Raw genomic sequence first — 19,267 nt, forward strand, 5'->3', positions numbered from 1 at the left:
AGGGAGGGGGGACCCCGGAATTGGGAGGGAGGGGCTTCCTGCCTCCCTGGTTCGAACAGTAACATTTCCTGACGTCAGGCAAGCAGGCTTCTACCTCGGGAGAGTAATGTCAGGAGATGGTTACGAACGCAGAGAGACACATTGGAACGTTGCAGGAGCAAATCATTATATTACATGTGAATTATTATCATGTTTCCTACATGCCATATCATTTGCTAACGTTGGAGTCCTTTTACTAAAGTAGCATGTGCTAACAATTAGTGTGCACTAAATTTATAAGACACCCATCAAACCTATAAATGGCAAGTGACCGACTCACCTGCAAATGCGCAGTAGAGACTTCCCTCTCTGTCCCGCCCCCGCGTCAAGACGTGATGACGGGGGAAGGGGGGCGGGACAGAGAGGGAAACTGCGCTGAAGGGGAGGGAGGGAACCGCTGACGTCGCTACCGCTCCCCCCCCCCCCAAGCTAGCCGCTACCGCCCCCCCACCCCCGGAGTCGCCACCACCCCCCCTTCACCCGGCCCGGGCCCTCTCTTCGTTATTGAACTTACAGCAGCGCCGAAACAGCAGCTCAGCTTCAGCTCCCGTCGGCCTTCCTTCCCTGCCTGTGCCCCGCCCTCGCTGACGTGACGTCACACGAGGGCGAGGCACAGGCAGTGAAGGAAGGCCAACGGGAGCTGCTGCTTGCTGCTGTTTCGGCGCTGCTGTAAGTTCAATAACGAAGAGAGGGCCCGGGCCGGGTGAAGGGGGGGTGGTGGCGACTCCGGGGGTGGGGGGGCGGTAGCGGCTACCTTGGGGGGGGGAGGGGACATGGGACGTCTCAGAAGGAGGGGGGCCTTGGAGCTGGGAGGGAGGGAAGGGGGCCTTGGGAGCTGGGGGGGCCTGGGGCCTTGGAACTGGGAGGGAGGGAGGGCGGGGGGCCTTGCAGCTGGGAAGGGGGGAGGACTGGAGCCTTGGAGCTGGGAGGGAGGGCAGGGGGGCCCTTACAGTTGTGAGGGAGAGCAGGGGGCCTTGGAACTGGGAGGGAGGGAGCTGGGGGGGGGGCCTTGGGAGCTGGGGGGGCCTGGGGCCTTGGAACTGGGAGGGAGGGAGGGGGCCCTTGCAGCTGGGAAGGGGGGAGGGCTGGAGCCTTGGAGCTGGAGGGCAGGGGGGCTGTTACAGTTGTGAGGGAGAGCAGGGGGCCTTGGAACTGGGAGGGCGGGAGGGAAGGGGGCCTTGGGAGCTGGGGGGGAGGGCCTGGGGCCTTGGAACTGGGAGGGAGGGAGGGCAGGGGGCCTTGGGAGCTGGGGGGAGGGCAGGGGGCCTTGGAACTGGGAGGGAGGGAGGGCGGGCAGGCAGGGGGCCTTGCAGCTGGGAAGGGGGGAGGACTGGAGCCTTGGAGCTGGGAGGGAGGGCAGGGGGGCCCTTACAGTTGTGAGGGAATGGGGCCCCTTACAGTTGTGAGGGAGAGCAGGGGGCCTTGGAACTGGGAGGGAGGGAAGGGGGCCTTGGGAGCTGGGGGGGAGGGCCTGGGGCCTTGGAACTGGGAGGGAGGGAGGGCAGGGGGCCTTGCAGCTGGGAAGGGGGGAGGACTGGAGCCTTGGAGCTGGGAGGGAGGGACAGAGGGGGCCTTGGAGCTGGCAGGGAAGGAGGATGGCAGGGGCTTTGCAGCTGCAACGGGAGGGGGGCCTTGGGGAAAAAAACATTCCAATACCCGCCCGTTTTTACAGGCTTAACGGCTAGTAGGAATATAATGAGCATCTTGTCTTATTTAGTGCATGCTAATCATTAGCACACCTTGGTAAAAGGACTCTTTTGTATTTTGCTGTTTAAGCTGTCTAATGTCATTTTCCCCAAAAATGTAGATATAGAAGCTGAGCATGCAACACCAGAAAGTATGATAGATACTTATCTATCAGACGAAGAGGAGCTAAAGAAAAGCAATCTCCTAGAGTCACTTTCTCAAGATCTCACCGATATATTATATGGTGACGGAAAGGATTTACAGGTAATATATTTCAAATCATCTGTGATTTGTTATTTTGCAGGGTTTTATTGCTTTAAAGGGAAACTGTGGTGGTTATTTTAGAAGCTACATTCTTGTTTTGGACATCTGAAAGCTGGTATTGAGGCATCCATATTGCACGGACATCCAAATTCCAATTTTGTAAAGCCAGGGACCATGGTTTGGATGTATTTTAAGCTGGACTAGGGAGGGACCAAAATATGGATGTCCAACTCCAATGTCAGAAGGGGAAGGGACATCCATGTCCAAAAAGGTGGACATCTGTATTTAGACCTGGTACTCGGCATATCCAGATTACAGAAAGATGCTCCGATTGAACAGTTCTCCACTGGAAGGGAGTAAGGGAAGTTTCAGTGTAAAAAAAATTACAAAGGGCTGCTGTGGTATTTGAACCAGCATTCTCTAGTTCTTTGCCCTGAATCTCAGCCAACTGCTGTAAACATTAGGCTACTTTTCCATATAGATGTTCCTATGCTGCCATAAAGATGGCCATGTCCTTTATTCTGTCCTGTTCATAGTTTGGACATTTCAGTTTGTAAAATGGATGTTAATGCTGGACCTAGCAAGCACTTGGACATCCATTTCTCATGTACTTTAGAACAGACAGATCCTGTTCTAAAATAAATGAGAATTGGACATTTTTATTCTGAGTTGGGCATCCTTTGTAAAAACTGCTTCTATATAGTAACGTAGTAGATGACGGCAGAAAAAGACCTGCACGGTCCATCCTGTCTGCCCAAGAAGATAAATTCATATGTGCTACTGTCCTCTTCAGGGCACAGACCGTATAAATCTGGCCAGCCCTATCCCCGCCTCCCAACCACCAACCCCGCCTCCCACCACCAGCTCTGGCACAGACTGTATAAGTCTGTCCAGCACTATCCTCGCCTCCCAACTACCAGTCCCGCCTCCCACCACCAGCTCTGGCACAGACCGTATAAGTCTGCCCAGCACTATCCCTGCCTCCCACCACCGGCTCTGGCACAGACCGTATAAGCCTGCCCAGCACTATCCTCGCCTCTCAACTACCAGTCCTGCCTCCCACCACCAGCTCTGGCACAGACCGTATAAGTCTGCCCAGCACTATCCCTGCCTCCCACCACCGACTCTGGCACAGACCGTATAAGTCTGCCCAGCACTAGTCCCGCCTCCCAACCACCAGCTCTGCCACTCATTCTAGGCTAAGCTCCTGAGGATACTATGAATTTTTCAAAAAAATGTTTTAAGTTTCAAAAGCTAATCCCTTGAAACTCAATTTTCTTTTCTTTTAGTAGGTTTCTTTTCATTTTTCTTACCTTCCTTCTTTTTTTCTTTTTAATTTAGGGGCCCTTTTAATTAAGGGCATTAGAATCTAGGCTTAGGGCATCTTAATGCAGGACTTTCCTGCCCACTAAACCCAGATTCAACACAACACTTTTTAAAAACATTTTCCCTTTTTTTAAATCAAGCTGTGCATTTAATGCTGCCATTAGCAGTATCTGGAAAAACGTAACGTGGGAGCACTTTCTGCCTCCTATTTAGGAGGTGCTCAGTGCTCCCACATTGTCTACATTGTCCAGTTACCCATGGATTCTATATAGCACAACCTAAGTTGCTCATGCAAATCCACTCATATTCTGGATTTGTGAGTGTAACTTAATTAGTTAACAAGCCAGTCAGTACTGATAATTGCCACTTAACAAGCAATTACTGACACTAATTTGCATTAATTAGAATTTATGCGCACACCTGTAAGTGTATTCTGTAACGTGATGTTTGTAAATTCTGAGACTCGTAGTTGAAAAGAGGGTGTGGAATGGGCAGGTCATGGGCGTTTCTAAAATCTATGCGCGTTGTTATAGAATACACCCGGTCACTGCGTAATTTAGGTGTTCGCATTTATACCAAGTTTTACTTGGTGTAACAGACCGCGACTGAATTTAGTCACATGGACAGGCACTCGGTGTATTCTATAAACCATGTGGAACTTTAGGCTTATTCTATAAAGTACGCCTAAATTTAGGTGTACTTTATAGACTACACCTAGGCACATTTTGTTTCAGCATTGATTTTTTTTTAGGTACTATATTTATTTATTGCATTTGTATCCCACATTTTCCCACCTATTTGGAAGCTCAATGTGGCTTACAAAAACCTGTTATGGCATTGCCATTCCATGAGATAGATACATATAGAATCTAGTCCTTAGTGTGCTCTGGTCAGAACACACCAACTGAGTAATGCTTCTAAGCCCATTCCCCACCATTACATGCCCCCTCCCAAAAAATATTTTTAAAAAACCACGCAGTTAGTGCATGGAAAGTGGGAAATTATTGCAAAACGTTTTAATACGTTTTACAGTATTCATTTTATTGCGTGTTAATTTTAACACCCTTTAGTAAGGGGGTTCCTTCATATCTACAGACCTAATTCGAAGCTGACTTCTTTAAAATGTTAGATTTTCAGTTCTAAGTTACAGACAAGCGTGTGTGTGTGTGTGTGTGTGCGCGCGCGCTAAGATATCAAATGTTCTGGGAATACACAAAAAACAACTGATCCTTCTTCCCACTGCTGTTAGAAGATGTATATGTATGCATATACATATTTCTCCAAGGACAAGCAGGCTAATATTCTCACATGTAGGATGACATCACCCGCGTCGCCAGGTGAACAGCATTAACATCTAAATGTCTTTAACAGCATGCGCAACATCCTTACTGCACATTTGTGAGTGCCCTCTCATCTGCTACTAGAGTGTGGGATCAACAGGTCTTTTTTCCATCCACCATGAGAAGTTGATGTGTTTCTGTCATGCTCTTCACAGCGTCTGGTGCGTTCATCTTTTTAAGCAATTTGTGCTTCTTTCGATTGTTATGTATTTTCTGCCTGAGATTTGTGTTTTATAGAAAAATAACAAAAACAAAACACTATTTTTTTTCCTTTTCCCTACGTTTTCTTTTCTATAGCCGGTAGCTTTGGCTCTGAATCAAAAGGGCTTAGTGCTCTCTTTTTTCTCTGTAGTGTTGATAATTTGGTGCCATACAGGTTTTTTATATAGCTGCCAGCGGTTTTCAGTGCTGTGACTGGTGCAACCAAACTGTTTCAGGCAACAGTACACATTCTTCTTGTATGCAGTGTCTAGGGTCTGACCATCTCCGTTCTGCCTTTGTTCTTTGTCTTTGTATGAAGACAAGAACTCAGATGGCCCAAGTTGTGCAGAGGCAAAAACTCTTTGGAGTGCAGTTTGCACCTGTGTCATCGATTCTGACATTGACTATTTCAGTGGTGGAATCGCAGTCGGGTGTTGTACTGGCATTCAGTGTCCATATGTCTGCTTCCTTTGGTTTAGATGTGGGAGGTGTCTCAGCATTGAGTGCATCCTTAACTATCTTGATACAGCCTGCTTTGCAGGACTTCTGGCATCAATCATCTTTGGACCTGGCCCCAAGGACATGTGCTGATTCCATGTCGTCCTCATCAGCACCGAGTCTCCCTTGATGCATGGCGTCGAAAGCACAGGGGTACTGCAGGATTATTCGGTCTCCTGCAAACGTTGGCGCCAGGAAGTCAGCTTCCCCTCCTTTTCAGTGGCGCCGATGCATCAGGGGCGTAGCCAGACAGCAGGTTTTGGGTGGGCCTAGGCAAGAAGTGGGTGGGCACCAAGTGTTCTCCCCCCTACCCTCCACCAAAAAAATATCTCAGCTGGTGGGAAAATGCTTCGCTCCACCTTGGCAATCTGCAGCAGGCATGTGCTGAAAACTGAGAAGTCGCCGGTACTAGTATCGTGGAGAGCAGCATTTTTGTTACTATCAGGGGGAAGTCTTCAGCTGGCAGAGCTTGGGATCCCCTCCAGCTACCGCTAAACGTGTACTACTGTTGGGTGGGCCTAAGCCCTAAGTGGGTGGGCCCTGGCCCACCCAGGCCCACCTGTGGCTATGCCACTGCAATGCATGGGTCTGTATGCAGCCAGGACCAACCATCTGTATTAACCCCAGCAGATAAGCAGCCTGTTTGACCCAGTTTCCCAGCCTTTCTTGATGGCTTCTCTCAAGGAGCACATCTGGACCGTGATCCTAGTGGGGATGTTATACTGGCGTCCATCAGCTTCTACGGTGCTTGCGCCTACCATGACAGTGCCTGATGCACCACATAACTCCCAGTCTGCGGTGAAGCCTCCAACATTGATGATGCTTGTGGCCCAGGTGTCCACTGCCACATTTTCTTCCACTCCCTCGATGTTGGTTGAGAAGGAGTCACCGTATTCGAGGATGCAGCATTCTCCTCAACATTGCCGGTGTCAGCTTCGGCCTTCCCATGAGAAATGTTTTTGCCGATACCAATGAGGAGACTTCATGGGAGTCTGATGAAGATCTGCAATACTTCTCAGATGAGGCGTTCTCAGATGTTATTCTGCGGATGTTCTGGTATCGAATTGGGAATCTCCGCTGTCAGTTTCTGTCATCCTGTGGAAGGCAGATTTAATGTATCACCTTCAAAGTACACCAGGGTTTGACAAACCCCAGATGCGTCACCATTCTCTGGTAGTGGAGTCAACGCTTAAGCGAGATAGAACTTTTCAAGCCTATGCTTCAACACCTCCGGGTAGGGAGGCTAGAACTTTGGACTCTTTTAGGTGAACTCTCTGACAGGCCTCTGTGCTTATTTCTTGCATTCAATCTTATCAGTTCTACACAAGCCTTTTCCTGGCACACTTTGATGGACTTGGCCAATTCTCTCCCTCAAGACCATGCTGCTTCTCTATGTCAGTTACTAAAGCAGTAGGAGGCATGCCATAAATGTTTGGCTAGAGGCAGCTTTGGCACTTATGAAGTGGCAACGAGGATCTCTGTGCAAAGTATGGTGATATGTAGGCTCGCATGGCTGTGTATCTCTGATTGGACACTGCAGTTCAGCAGAGGTTGACAAATACTCCCTGTCAGAGAGACAACAGTTTTGGAGAAAAGGTTCAGGAGATCGCTGACCTCATCAGGAAATACACTGATAACATTGATACTCTCTCCCTTCAACCACCTTCTGAGTCTACTTCATCTAGACATTTTTCAAGTAAACCTAGAAGGCCTTCTTATGCTTTGCAAAGGTGAAAATACCTTCTTTCTGCTCGTCCGTCTCGGCAGCCTCAGCCTCAGCATGCCCGTTCACAGCAGAACAGACCCCCCAAGGCTACCCCAGCAGCCCAGTCAAAACCAGGTGCTAGTTTTTGACTGGCTCCAGTAGAGCATAGCCACCACTGTGCCAATAGTCATTCCAGACAACCTGCCGGTCAGAGGGAGGCTCAGTTTTTCAAGGAAATGTGGCCTTTTATTTATTTATTTATTTATTTATTTGTTACTTATATCCCACATTTTCCCACTCATGCAGGCGCAATGTGGCTTACAGAGAATTAAATAAGAGTACAAAGTTAAAAGCTTAGGCAAGCATAAAAGAAGCAAATAGGAGGGGAGAAACTAACAGCGTGAACTAGGCAGGGTAAGGGACAAGGGATGCATCAATCAACATGGTAAGTTGGGGGGTAAGTCTTAGCAAAGAGGAATGTCTTTAACAACTTCTTAAAAAGGGCATGGTCCACTTGAGCTTTAAGGTGACGAGGTAACGTGTTCCAGTGTTTGGGACTCCAATAACGGAAGGACGAGGCAAAGATTTTCTTGTACTTGACACCCTTACAATTCGGAAAATGGAGGTGGAGATAGGACCGAGCAGCAGGGTTGGCATTTCTAGGCGGAAGGTCGATCAAGGGGAGCATGTAATCCGGGGCAGCCCCATAGATGATTTTATGTGTTAGGGAGCAGATCTTAAAAGCAATGCGCTCCTGTACAGGCAGCCAATGAAGTTTAAAGCGCAGGGGTTCGGCGTGTGCAAAACGTCACGTCAGATCTGTGGATCCTTCATATTGTTTATCTGGGTTACGCTTTGCATTGTCATCAGCGACTTCCACATTGCCCTCCAAGAGCACAAACCTAAAGTTTTCACCATGAGCCAGTGCTTGCAGAGGAACTCGCTGCTCTTCTATCAAATCATGCATTCCATCTCATTCCAGTGCAAGAGAAAGGGCTTGGTTTCTACTTCAGGTACTTTCTTGTGCCGAAGAAAACTGGCGGATTATGTCCCCTTCAGGACCTAAGGGCTCTGAACAAGTATCTAGTCAAAGAAACGTTCAGAATGACTTCTTTGGGTTCTCTTCGCCCCATGTTTCAAGAAAGCAGTTGGCTATGTTCTGTAGACTTAGCAGATGCTTATACTCATATTCCAACTTTTCATGCACACAGAAAAGATCTTTGCTTTCTTCTAGGGGCTCAGCACTTCCAGTTCTAGGTACTGCCATTTGGTCTGGTGTCGGCTTCCAGGGTTTTCATCAAACGTCTTGCATTGCTACGCAGACTGGGGATCCATGTCTTCCCTTATCTAGATGTCTGGCTTGTAGAAAGCATGTCGCAGGATGGGGCTCAGCAGTCCATGCAGTGGACTGTTCAACTGCTGGAACTTCTCGGCTTTGTTTTGCCGTACCTCATGTCTCATCTTCCTATTCAATAGTTAGAGTTCATTGGAGCCCTGCTGGACACGTGACAAGTGAAAGCTTTTCTTCCTCTGCCAAAGGCATATGTTCTAGTAGCTCTCTCCAGCAGGTTACTGCTCGGCAGATGTTGCGCCTCTTGGGTCACGTTGTCTCTTCCATTCATGTGACTCCCAGGCTGCATCTTCATATGCGAGCCGCCTAGTGGACCTTACTTTCCCAATGGTCTCAGGCCTTAGGGAACCTGGTTGATCTCAACATTGTGACACCCAATTTAGTCTAGTCCTTACTTTGGTGAACAATTTGGTCCAGTTTGATTCTGGGGCTCCCGTTTATGACTCCTCAGTCTCAACAGATGCTTATGACGGAGGCTTCCCACTTAGGGTGAGGAGTTCACATGGGAGATCTCTCTCAGGGGGCTTGGTCAGCCAAAGAATCCTTGCTTCAGACCAATCTCCTGGAGCTATGGGCAATCAGGAACGATCTGCAGCTTTTCAAGGATTGTTTGTCCAACTAAGTTGTCCTCATTCAAACGGACAACCAGGTTTCCATGTACTACACCAACAAACAAGGGGACACAGGATCTCCCCCTCTTTGCCAGGAACCTGTGCAAATGTGGCACTGTGCATCCAGACATGGGGTGCTTCTTAGGGTGGTGGACTTTGGTCCTGGGGAACTGAGTTCAATTCCCACTTCAGGCACAGGCAGCTCCTTGTGACTCTGGGCAAGTCACTTAACCCTCCATTGCCCCAGGTACAAATAAGTACCTGTATATGTAAGCCGCATTGAGCCTGCTGTGAGTGGGAAAGCGCGGGGTACAAATGTAAAAAAAAACCCCCAAAAAACCACTTTGGCTGATGGGCTGGGCCGGGTTCTGTGACCCTGAGTGGCCTCTCAGCATGTCTATTACCTGCAAGATCTTCCAGAAATGGGGCACACCCTCGATTGATCTTTTTGCCAGTCATTTCAACCACAAAGTTTCCCAATTTTGCTCCAGGCTTCCAGCCCACGACAGAGTAGAGTCGGATGCTTTTCTTTTTCATTGGGAAACTAGTCTTCTGTATGCGTATCCTCCCATTCCTTTAGTAGGAAGGACTGACCTGTAACTCAAGAAAGACTGCAGAACCATGATCCTGGTTGCCCCCTTATTGGGCCAGGCAGATCTGGTTCCCCCATTTTCTGGAATTGTCCTCAGAAGAACTGTGGAGACTCAAGTGTTTCCCAGCCATCATAATGAGGGGTCCCTTCTACATCCCAATCTCCAGTCTTTGGCTGTCACAGACTGGATGTTCAGAGCTTAGAGTTTGCTTCCTTGCATCTTGTTGAAGGTGTTTTCAGAGTTTTGCTAGCTTCCAGAAAAGACTCCACCAATAGGTGTTATTCTTTCAAATTATAGAGGTTTGCCGTCTGGTGTGCGGGCAGGTCCCTAGATTCTGTTTCTTGCCCTCCATCATCCCTCCTTGAATACCTGCGTCACCTCTCTGAGTCAGGTCTCAAGACCAACTCTGTCAGGGTTCATCTCAGTGCAATCAGAGCTCATCAGAAGCTTGTTGACAGTAAGCCTCTCTTTGCACAGTGACTCTGTTCATGCAGGGTCTGTTGTTAACAAAGCCCCCTTTCAAACCTCTACCTGTGTCCTCGGATCTCAAAATCATCCTCAGTCAGCTGAAGAACCCTCCTTTTGACCCACTTGCTTCTTGTCCTCTAAAGTATTTGGCCTGGAAGGTCATCTTTTTAGTGGCTATAACTTCAGCTTGTACAGTCAGTGAGCTTTGGGCCTTGGTGGCGTCTGCACCCTATGCTATTTTCACCACAGCCGGGTGGTCCTCCATACCCATCCTAAATTCTTCCCTAAGGTTGTATTGGATTTTCATATCAACCAGTCCATTGTTCTACTAACATTCTACCTAGGCCTCATCCCCATCCTGGCGAGGACGCATTGCAAACCTTGGTCTGCTGGCGAGCATTGGCTTTCTAGTGGGCATGGACTAAACCTTACAGACAATCCTCTCAACTTTTTGTATCTTCTGATCCCAACAGGATGGGAGTAGCCCTTGGGAAACGTACTATTTCCAGTTCGCTGGCAAATTTCATATCCTTCGCTTATACCCTGGCTGGCATGACTCTTGCAGGTCATGTCATGGCTCATAAAGTCAGAGCCATGGCAGCGTCCTTAACTCACTTACACTCAGCCTCCTTTGAAGAAATTTGCAAGACTGCAACATGGTCTTCAGTACATACATTTACTTCCCACTACTGCCTTGAGCACGATACCTGATGTGATAGTCGGTTTGTGCAGACAGTGCTGCAGAATTACTTTGGGTTCTAGAATCCAACTCCACCCACCTAGGACCATTTTTACATTCTGTCCCAGGCTACACTTTCAACAATTTGCATGTGGTTTCTGGTTCATCTATGTTCTGACCTCACCATTGTGAAGTGCAGTTCGTCATTGGTTGTTGGTTCCAGTGAGCCTGGTAGCTAGAGATACATGACATGTGAGAATTTTAGTCTGCTTGTCCTTGGCGAAAGTGAAGATATTTGTAGCAGGTATTCTCCGAGGACAGCAGGCTATATATTCTCACATACCCTCCCACCGCCCCTTGGAGTTGTCTCCTCTTTTTCGAGCTAGAGTATTAAACTGTTAATCACGCGCTCTAGTGGCAGATGAGAGGGCACTCGTGCATGTGTGGTGGGATTGCTGCACGTGCTCTTAAGGACATTTAGAGCTTGTTAATGTCCCACACTGGGCAATGTGGGTGACACTTTATAGCACTTCATGAGAATAAGTGAAGGTTTTTATGAACCAAATAAAATTTGAAGTTAGCATTGATATTGTCAATATATTAAAAAAAAATTTTGTAAAAAAGAGCAAAATTGCTAAAATCTTTTTGGAAATAAAAGTTAAAATAATTCCTTCCAAGCAAGGTTTTTATGACCAGTGATGAACACCATGCCCCCAGTTAAAGCCGCCGAAAACTGAAAGTAAGCGGTCGGGCATTTTGAGGTCTTTTTCTTGCTTTTTAGAAATATTTTGTTAAAATCAAACATCATATTTCCATATAAATTTTATTGGATTCCTCTTTATATGTTTGGCCATTAGCGCACAGCCATTAACAAAAATTAGCACGTGAGCCCTTATCACCACCTGTTTTGTAGGTGGTAAGGGCTCATTTGCTAATCATGCACTAACTGATTAGCACAGAAAAGCCCACTCCCAACCTCCAAATAATTTAAAATAGTTTTTTTGCACGCGATTTGCACATGCAGATTGCAGAATTGCTGTGGAATGCCTCAGCATATTCCAAGGGAAGCACCTTTAAGCTGTGATAAACATACACTAGTGCTTACCACAGCTTAGTAAAAAGATCCCATAGTATGGCTGAGGCCCATGTATCAGGATGTTTTCTGTAAACCTGCAGCTATAGCTCTTGACTTTGGCCAGTTGATGTCACATGTCAACAATTCCCACAGCTGCCTCCCTCACTTAGGGCTCCATGCATAAAGGCAGCCGTAAAATACAGCTGCATCTCTAAACTTTAGCAAGTCACAATTAGCGAGTGATGCACAAAGTGATGCATGCAAGTGAGATACATGGTTCTCCCTTTGTGCATTGCTCACCGTTTGCAAGCTGGAACTGTCAAATGCATTTAAGAGGTTTGATGCACTGCACTCTGACAAAATTCCCTGGTGGTCCAGTAGACCTCACCCCTCACCAAGCAAATGACCCTGGTGGTCTAGCGACCCCCTCCCTCCTGCCTTTCCCTCCCCAGTACCTTATAAAAAAGGAGTGTGTTACGGGTGGGACTAGAGAAGGCCCAAAATCAGGATGTCCAATGGCGATTACCAAACCGGAAGATACTTCCAAGCCTAAAAAGAAGGATGTCCTGACGGGAGGGACTGACGTCATCGGCAAAGATGGAAGCCAGAATTAAGGGCTCCACTTGTCGTGGTGGTCCCCCCCCCCAGTGGAAGTATTGCACCTGGAGCTCAGCGATTTTAGTCTCAACCAGCGTCTTAATACAGTTATCTGATGGCATCCAAAACCCAAGGCGGACAGGGGTGTGCACCGGTGAAAACTGGAGAGTAGATTTCAACAAAGGGACCACGTAGTTCAGCAGCTGGGTGCACACTGGACCCGCAGAGAGAGTCTATCAGAGGCTGGAGGAGCTTGCGGTCCCAGCAGGGATCACGGTGATGGAATTACAAGCTTGGTTTGGAGACTTGAAAACTGACATTGCCTCAGTCAAAACACAGATAATGGAGGCAGTTCAGGAAACTAAATGTGGCCTGGCAACAATGGGCTCCTGTTGAGACCAGGTGGAGGAGCGAATTGATCATTGTGAAACGGGAGCATGGGAAACGCAGCGTCTGGTGACGGATCTCCAGGAAGAACACCGAGACCTTCTTTATAAAATAGAGGACTTAGAGAACCGCACATGGTATAATAATGTGCAGGTCACAGGCATTCCTGAAACGGCGGACTATAAAGACTTATCTGCCATAGTGCAACAGTTGTATTGTATTAGAGTGCATGGGGAGCCAGGTAGATGTTAAATAGTATCAGGATCAAAAGTGATCCCTAGAGATCACCATAATCAAGGGAAAAAGGATGGAAAGTCTCAGCCAACCAAGAGACCCGATAATTTCTGTGAGGAAGATATGAATGAACCTGCACCAGGTATTGTCTGTAATTCCAATATCTTGCAATCTAATAAGTGTGAAGGCATGTTCAACCAGATCAAAGGCTGATGAAAGATCAACTGTCATCAGGAAAAATAAAAATGTTCTTGCGTTTTATTGTTTAAAAATAACATTAGTCATAATAACTTAAGTAGATGATGGCAAATAAGGACCAGTTAACCCTCTTAGTCTGCTGATTCATTACTGTTGGCAGAATCTAAGAGCTTTATACCTGTCAACTGAGCGCTTTTGAATGATCTTAAATGTTGATAAGAAAGGTCTCAGTAGGTCTCTGTACCTTGACACATACCTCATAAAAGTTATGGCAGGCCTTACTTTAACCCATTAGTGCCCAATGTTCTCATAAGAAGTCATATGGGAACAGTGGGCACTAATGGGTTAATGTGAAAAAATAAGTAGTTTCTTCTTGCCATTTAATTGCTATAAAATACTAAATATATTTTCCCACATTTCACTTTAGGAATACTTACGGCTGGGTCCACTGGAGTTGAAATTGATGAGCATAGTTGGTCGTGCTATATCTATTCAAAAGGATGGAAAAGATGCATCTGTGAAAGGACACATTGAAGACATTTCTGAGACGACCAGGCCAAAGTGGCCCATCACATATGAACTCATAAAATCTACTTTTTCATTAAAATAAGGTACATCTTTGGTGAAAATAGACTTTACAATTGCTCTTTCAGTAAGCACTCAGGAAAATTTACAAACTGTAAAAAAAAGGTTATTATAGCTTTGAAGGCTAATTGTGTATTGGTTGTCAGAATCAGAAAAGGATATTCAAGTCAGAACGTGTACATTTTGCAAATGTTTACAAAAGGTTTGGTGAGTGTTTCGTGGTGTGTAGCCTTTTATAAAACACATATAAGGTTGTGGGGAAAAATATATCTATTTGATGGCACATATCACTTGGGAATTTGTATGTGTAAATGACAGATTTTGCTGGCACTTAACATATGTAAAGAGCAGATTTTGCAATCTTCATGACTGAAGGGAGACAATTAAGGATTTGATCGCCAGCAACTCAGTTTTCTTGCTTTTTGAGATGGTTTGGAACACCAGAGATTCAAGTACAATCCCTCTCTGAATCACTTTTCCAAATCACAGGTTCATGCGAACAGTTAGCTGACAGTGTTATGCATGCCTTGGAATGAATTCAGATGAGAAAAATGTTTGATGCATGTGTTTCCAAAACAAAATTGGCAAATATGTGTACACAATTGTAAAGTCTGTCCAGAAAGCCTCCCTTTAAAATCTGTGCATGCCAAAGTGCAGCTTGTACATGTATGCTGATTTACACATGTGGCATTTTTTACACATGTAAATCTTACAGTTACAGTTAGTTCACTTATAGCCCACCGTTTCCCATGAATATAGTTCACAGCGGATTACAGCAAGATTCTAGAACACAATAGTCTAGGAAATTACACAATGTAAATATAAGATAATACTTAAACCTTAAAGCAGTATCGTATAATAATAATAATGATGATAGAACATAAACGTATCTATAATCAGATTATTTCTTTGTCACGTAAATCTGAAACAATTGCTTCTTCAGACCTTTCTTAAAATGGTGTAGTTAGTAATATTTCTAAGATTATCTGGTAGGAATTTCCAAACTTTTTCAGCTTGAAAAGCAAACAATTGAAAAGCTTCTTTGAAGTAATTCCTTTAAAAGTCGGGAGATCAGATATGTCGATTTCCAGAGATTATATAGACAACTTGCCAATGTATAATGCACAAGAGTGGTCATATATAATGGAACTTGTCCAAATGTAATTTTCCATAGTAAACAGCCCAACTTGAAAAATATCCTCGCCTCAACAGTCAACCAATGAGTCCTAAAATAGGGAGTAATTCTGTCAGTTTTATGTAGAGAGAATATTAGGCGTAAAGCCGCATTTTGAACTGTATTTTCTTATTGTATAAAAGGCACTCCATACTATGGAATTTATTTGATGCCCCATGGATAATTTATTATCTAGTATAACACCCAAACTTTTTATAGGTTTATCAAGCGCAAAACATTTCCCATCAATCAGCAGATTTGATCTTAGTTCTTTATTCTGCTGTGCCCCTACTAATAAGAATTTAGTTTTTCCTTATTCAATTTCAGATGTGAGATAGCATTCAGTTAGTAACAGTAAAAATGCAATGAGAGACAGTATCAATTAGGGTCTGAAAAGTGGTGGTAACAGAGAAGATTAAAGTAATATCATCAGCATAGATGAAGCTTGTATAACCTTCTTTCTCCAGAGTATAGCCTAAGGAGAATGTAAGAACATTAAATAAAACTTGCGATAATGGAGAGCCCTGGGGCAGTCCCAAAGGCGGAGACCAGCTCTCAGATATTTCTCCCTGAAACTTTGCACAATAAGACAGGTTAAAAATCCCTTAAACCAGGTTAAGACATTATCTGATACACCATGTTTATCTAGAATTTCCAATAATATCCCATAGTCCACCAGATCAAAGGCACTTGATAAATCCAGTTGCATAATAAGGACATCTTCACCCTTACATAGACATTTTCTCATGTGATCTAATAATGTGATTAAAAGGGTCTCAGTGCTGTAATCAGCATGAAAACCTGCTTGTAATGTTTGTTGTAACATGATTACAACAAATGAGACACCAACTGTTATATTACCAAGGCCTCCATTATCTTTACAAAGTGGGGAATAGGTGCCTCTTGCATATAATTAGCTGTATCTCCCTTTGAAACTGCTGGATTTTTTTTACAATAGGCATAAGAATAATCTTCGAGAAATTTTCTGGAAAACTCCCAATCAGTCCAATACAGTAAGGATTTCTTAAACACCTTGGACGTGTATTTCATCATATGTGTTGGGCAACTATCCAGACAGCAGTGAGATTTTACAAATTTCAAACATGTGGTGTCCAACTCATCCATGGTTACCTTATGAAACTTATTCCAATCACAATTTACTAAACATCCCTCTTCAGATAATGAATTAAAATAGAAGTTAGCTATATAGTAGTCATGTAATTGTAAAGATTCATAGAGCAATTTAATCTTTATATTAAAGTATTGAGCTAACTGATTGGAAGTAGGTAGTATATCTCCAGAGATCTCAGATATATGCGCTGTATTTGTTAAAGAATTAACTATTTGAAATAGCTTATCAGTATGAGTAATATCTCTGGTTATTATATCTGTAAAATGTTTCCTCTTTACAGTAGCTATAGCTTTCTTATATGCCGTTATAGCGCTCTTTCAGTTTGATCTATTTAGATTAGTTTTATCCCTTCTCCACATCTTTTCCACAGTCTCTCTAAAGACCTATAGTTACGCTTTAAGGGCCCCTTTTACTAAGTCTCATAGGCGCCTATGCACGCACAATACATGACAAAATGAAGTTACTGCCCGACTACTGCATGGCTCTTGTGGTAATTTCATTTTTGGTGAGCGTCCACTATGCGCATCTGAAAAATATTTTTTATTTTCTGGCACGCGTAGTGGACATGCGCCAAGTAGCATCTGATGCACGTAGGTCATTACCGCCCAAATTCTTTACTGCTAGGTCTATGGCTGGTGGTAAGGTCTGAGACCTAAAATGGGTGTGCAGCAATTTTGATTTTGCCACATGTCCATTTGGGGGGGGGGGGGGGAAGAGGACTTTTTTACAGGTGCGGTGAAAAATGATTCTGTGCATGCCCAAAACCCACGCCTACACTACCACAAGCCATTTTTCAGTGCGCCTTTGTAAAAGGACCCCTAGGTCCGTTAACTCCGATGTAAACCATTTATTACCTGCCTGTTTAATGTTTTTTTTCACAAATAGGGGCTATTTTATCTAACACTGTTATACTATGTTTATTCCAATCATTTATCCAAGCAATCTGATCTTCCTTCCTCAGAGGAATTAGCAAATTTATATCATTCTAGAAATGGGATGGATTGCCTTTTGGTCTACAGAATTTTTTTCATTGGGCTAGATCTAAAAGTTCTTTCCCTATCTGGTAAGATTTTCAGCCAATATACAGTGAAAGATGCCTGAAAATGGTCAGACCAAATAATCTGATTCCATTCTAGATCAGAAAAAGTAATATCCTTTTCAAACCCATGAGAATAAGCCAGTAGATCTAACTGATTGCCTTTCTCATTAATTGATGAATATACAGGCAACAAAGTCTAATCCTTCCAAAAATGCTTTCAGTTCCACCACGTTCACATTGTTCTAAATGTAGATTTATATCCCCTAATAATATGCTGTAGGATGAATTTAACACCTCTTTACCTACAAACTCATAAAAAATCATCTCTGGCCTCTAGCCATTTACCTGGTGGACAGTAAAATAAAATGCAGTGCATAGAACGTACTAGGGAAGAATCAGATATTTTACAGCATAAGATCTCCAAAGATAGTGAAGTAAATTACTCTTCCAGAGTAACTGTAAAAAAAAAATCTTTATATAAAATACCAGTACCACCCCATTTCTTCCCTTGTCTTGATACAGATAAAAATGTATAGCCTATAGGGCACAATTCATTCAGAATTGGATCATTATCTGAGGTGAGCCAGGTTGTTGTCAACAACCCAATTGCTTATTAAATTCGCTGGTACAGGTATTAAGTTGGAGCCAGGCATCTTATGTAATTCCATTAACTGACAGTAGTGCTGGGCAAACTTATACGGTCTGTGCCCTGAAGAGGACAAGTACAAATCAAAGTAGGGTATACACAAAAAGTAGCACATATGAGTTTATCTTGTTGGGCAGACTGGATGGACCGTGCAGGTCTTTTTCTGCCGTCATCTACTATGTTACTATGTATGTATGTTACTTTCTATAACATTTTCTAGTTGTTTGTTCTACTTCTATATGATCATTGTTTCCTATCTCTAATCAGATCCTCGATAGAATTAGGCATATGAAGAGAGCAATCTACCAAAGCCTGCCTGTTTATAGAACCAATTGTATACACATTAGTAGTAAATAAAATCTGAAGACCATAAGTAGTTAAGAATAGTCTATCACTAATCTCCCCTATAATTAAAAAAAAAAAAATAAAATAAAACCAATACATCCATCTTGGGCTCCATGAAGAGCTTCTTCCTGTGATGAAATATATATAAACTAGTGCAACCAAGCCCGTTTCGTCAAAAATGAAATGGGCCCTAAGAAGGCTGTCATCTAAGAGATTTCTTCTCTCTCCCTTGCCCTCCCCTCCATGTCCCGTGACTCTAACCTCCCCTCCATGTGCAGCGATTCTCCTCTGCCCTGCCGTCCCCTCCGTGTGCCGCGATTCTCCCATCCCCTCCATGTCCAGCGATTCTCCTCTGCCCTGCCCTCCCCTCTGTATCCCAGGATTCTGGCCTCCCCTCCATGTCCATTGATTGTCCTCTGCCTTGGCCTCCCTGCCATTTCCAGCGATTCTCCTCTGCCCTGCCCTCCATTCCGTGTCCTGCGATTCTCCCCTCGCCTCCATGTCCAGCAATTGTCCTGTGCCCTGCCCTCCCATCCGTTCGTAACATCCTGACGTCAGCTTGCCTCCAGCGTTCCCTTCCCTCTCACTGTTCCACCTTCCTCTGACGTCATTTCTTCTTTACGCGAGGGCGGGACAGTGAGAGGGAAGGGAACGCTGGAGGCTTGCTGACGTCAGGATATTACGAACCCAGCCAGCCAGCCATAGAACGTTGAGGTACAAATGATTATATTAGATAGTATATGTTAGTGCCTTTAAGTGCCATGGGGATCCTTTGTGCAGCATTTAACATGCACTAATTCCATTAGCACATGCTAAACTGTAGTAATCCTATTTTATACCTTTGGGCCATATGGTACTTAGCGCATGCTAATGTCTATTTGTATATGCTAAGCTTTAAGTGCCCGTTGATGGCCTTGGATACTTTTTTGTTTACTTTTATTACATTTCATGGTCAGATTTTATTTATCTTGATCAAAACTGTTAAATAATCTCTGTGTCAAATTGATTAAAGAGAATTAGGAAAGTCTTACAGAGGGTACTTTAGAACTCATTGATGATTTTTTGTGGTCCTTTTACCAAGCTGTGGGAAAAAG

The 19,267-nt window shown here is 44.6% G+C and overlaps 1 protein-coding gene across 1 annotated transcript in view; it reads left to right on the forward strand.

The window, feature by feature from the left end:
* The window catches only part of CCDC83 (coiled-coil domain containing 83), a 75,587-nt gene extending 61,725 nt beyond the window's left edge, over nt 1-13,862 (forward strand). The window contains exons 10-11 of the mRNA XM_030199758.1: nt 1,847-1,989; nt 13,680-13,862. Of these exons, the coding sequence (XP_030055618.1) occupies nt 1,847-1,989; nt 13,680-13,862 (326 nt within the window). The remainder of the gene's footprint in view (nt 1-1,846; nt 1,990-13,679) is intronic.
* The last annotated feature ends 5,405 nt before the right edge of the window (nt 13,863-19,267 follow it).

This window comes from Microcaecilia unicolor, chromosome 4 (genome assembly GCF_901765095.1).
Source record: "Microcaecilia unicolor chromosome 4, aMicUni1.1, whole genome shotgun sequence".
Taxonomy (NCBI): Eukaryota; Metazoa; Chordata; class Amphibia; order Gymnophiona; family Siphonopidae; genus Microcaecilia; species Microcaecilia unicolor.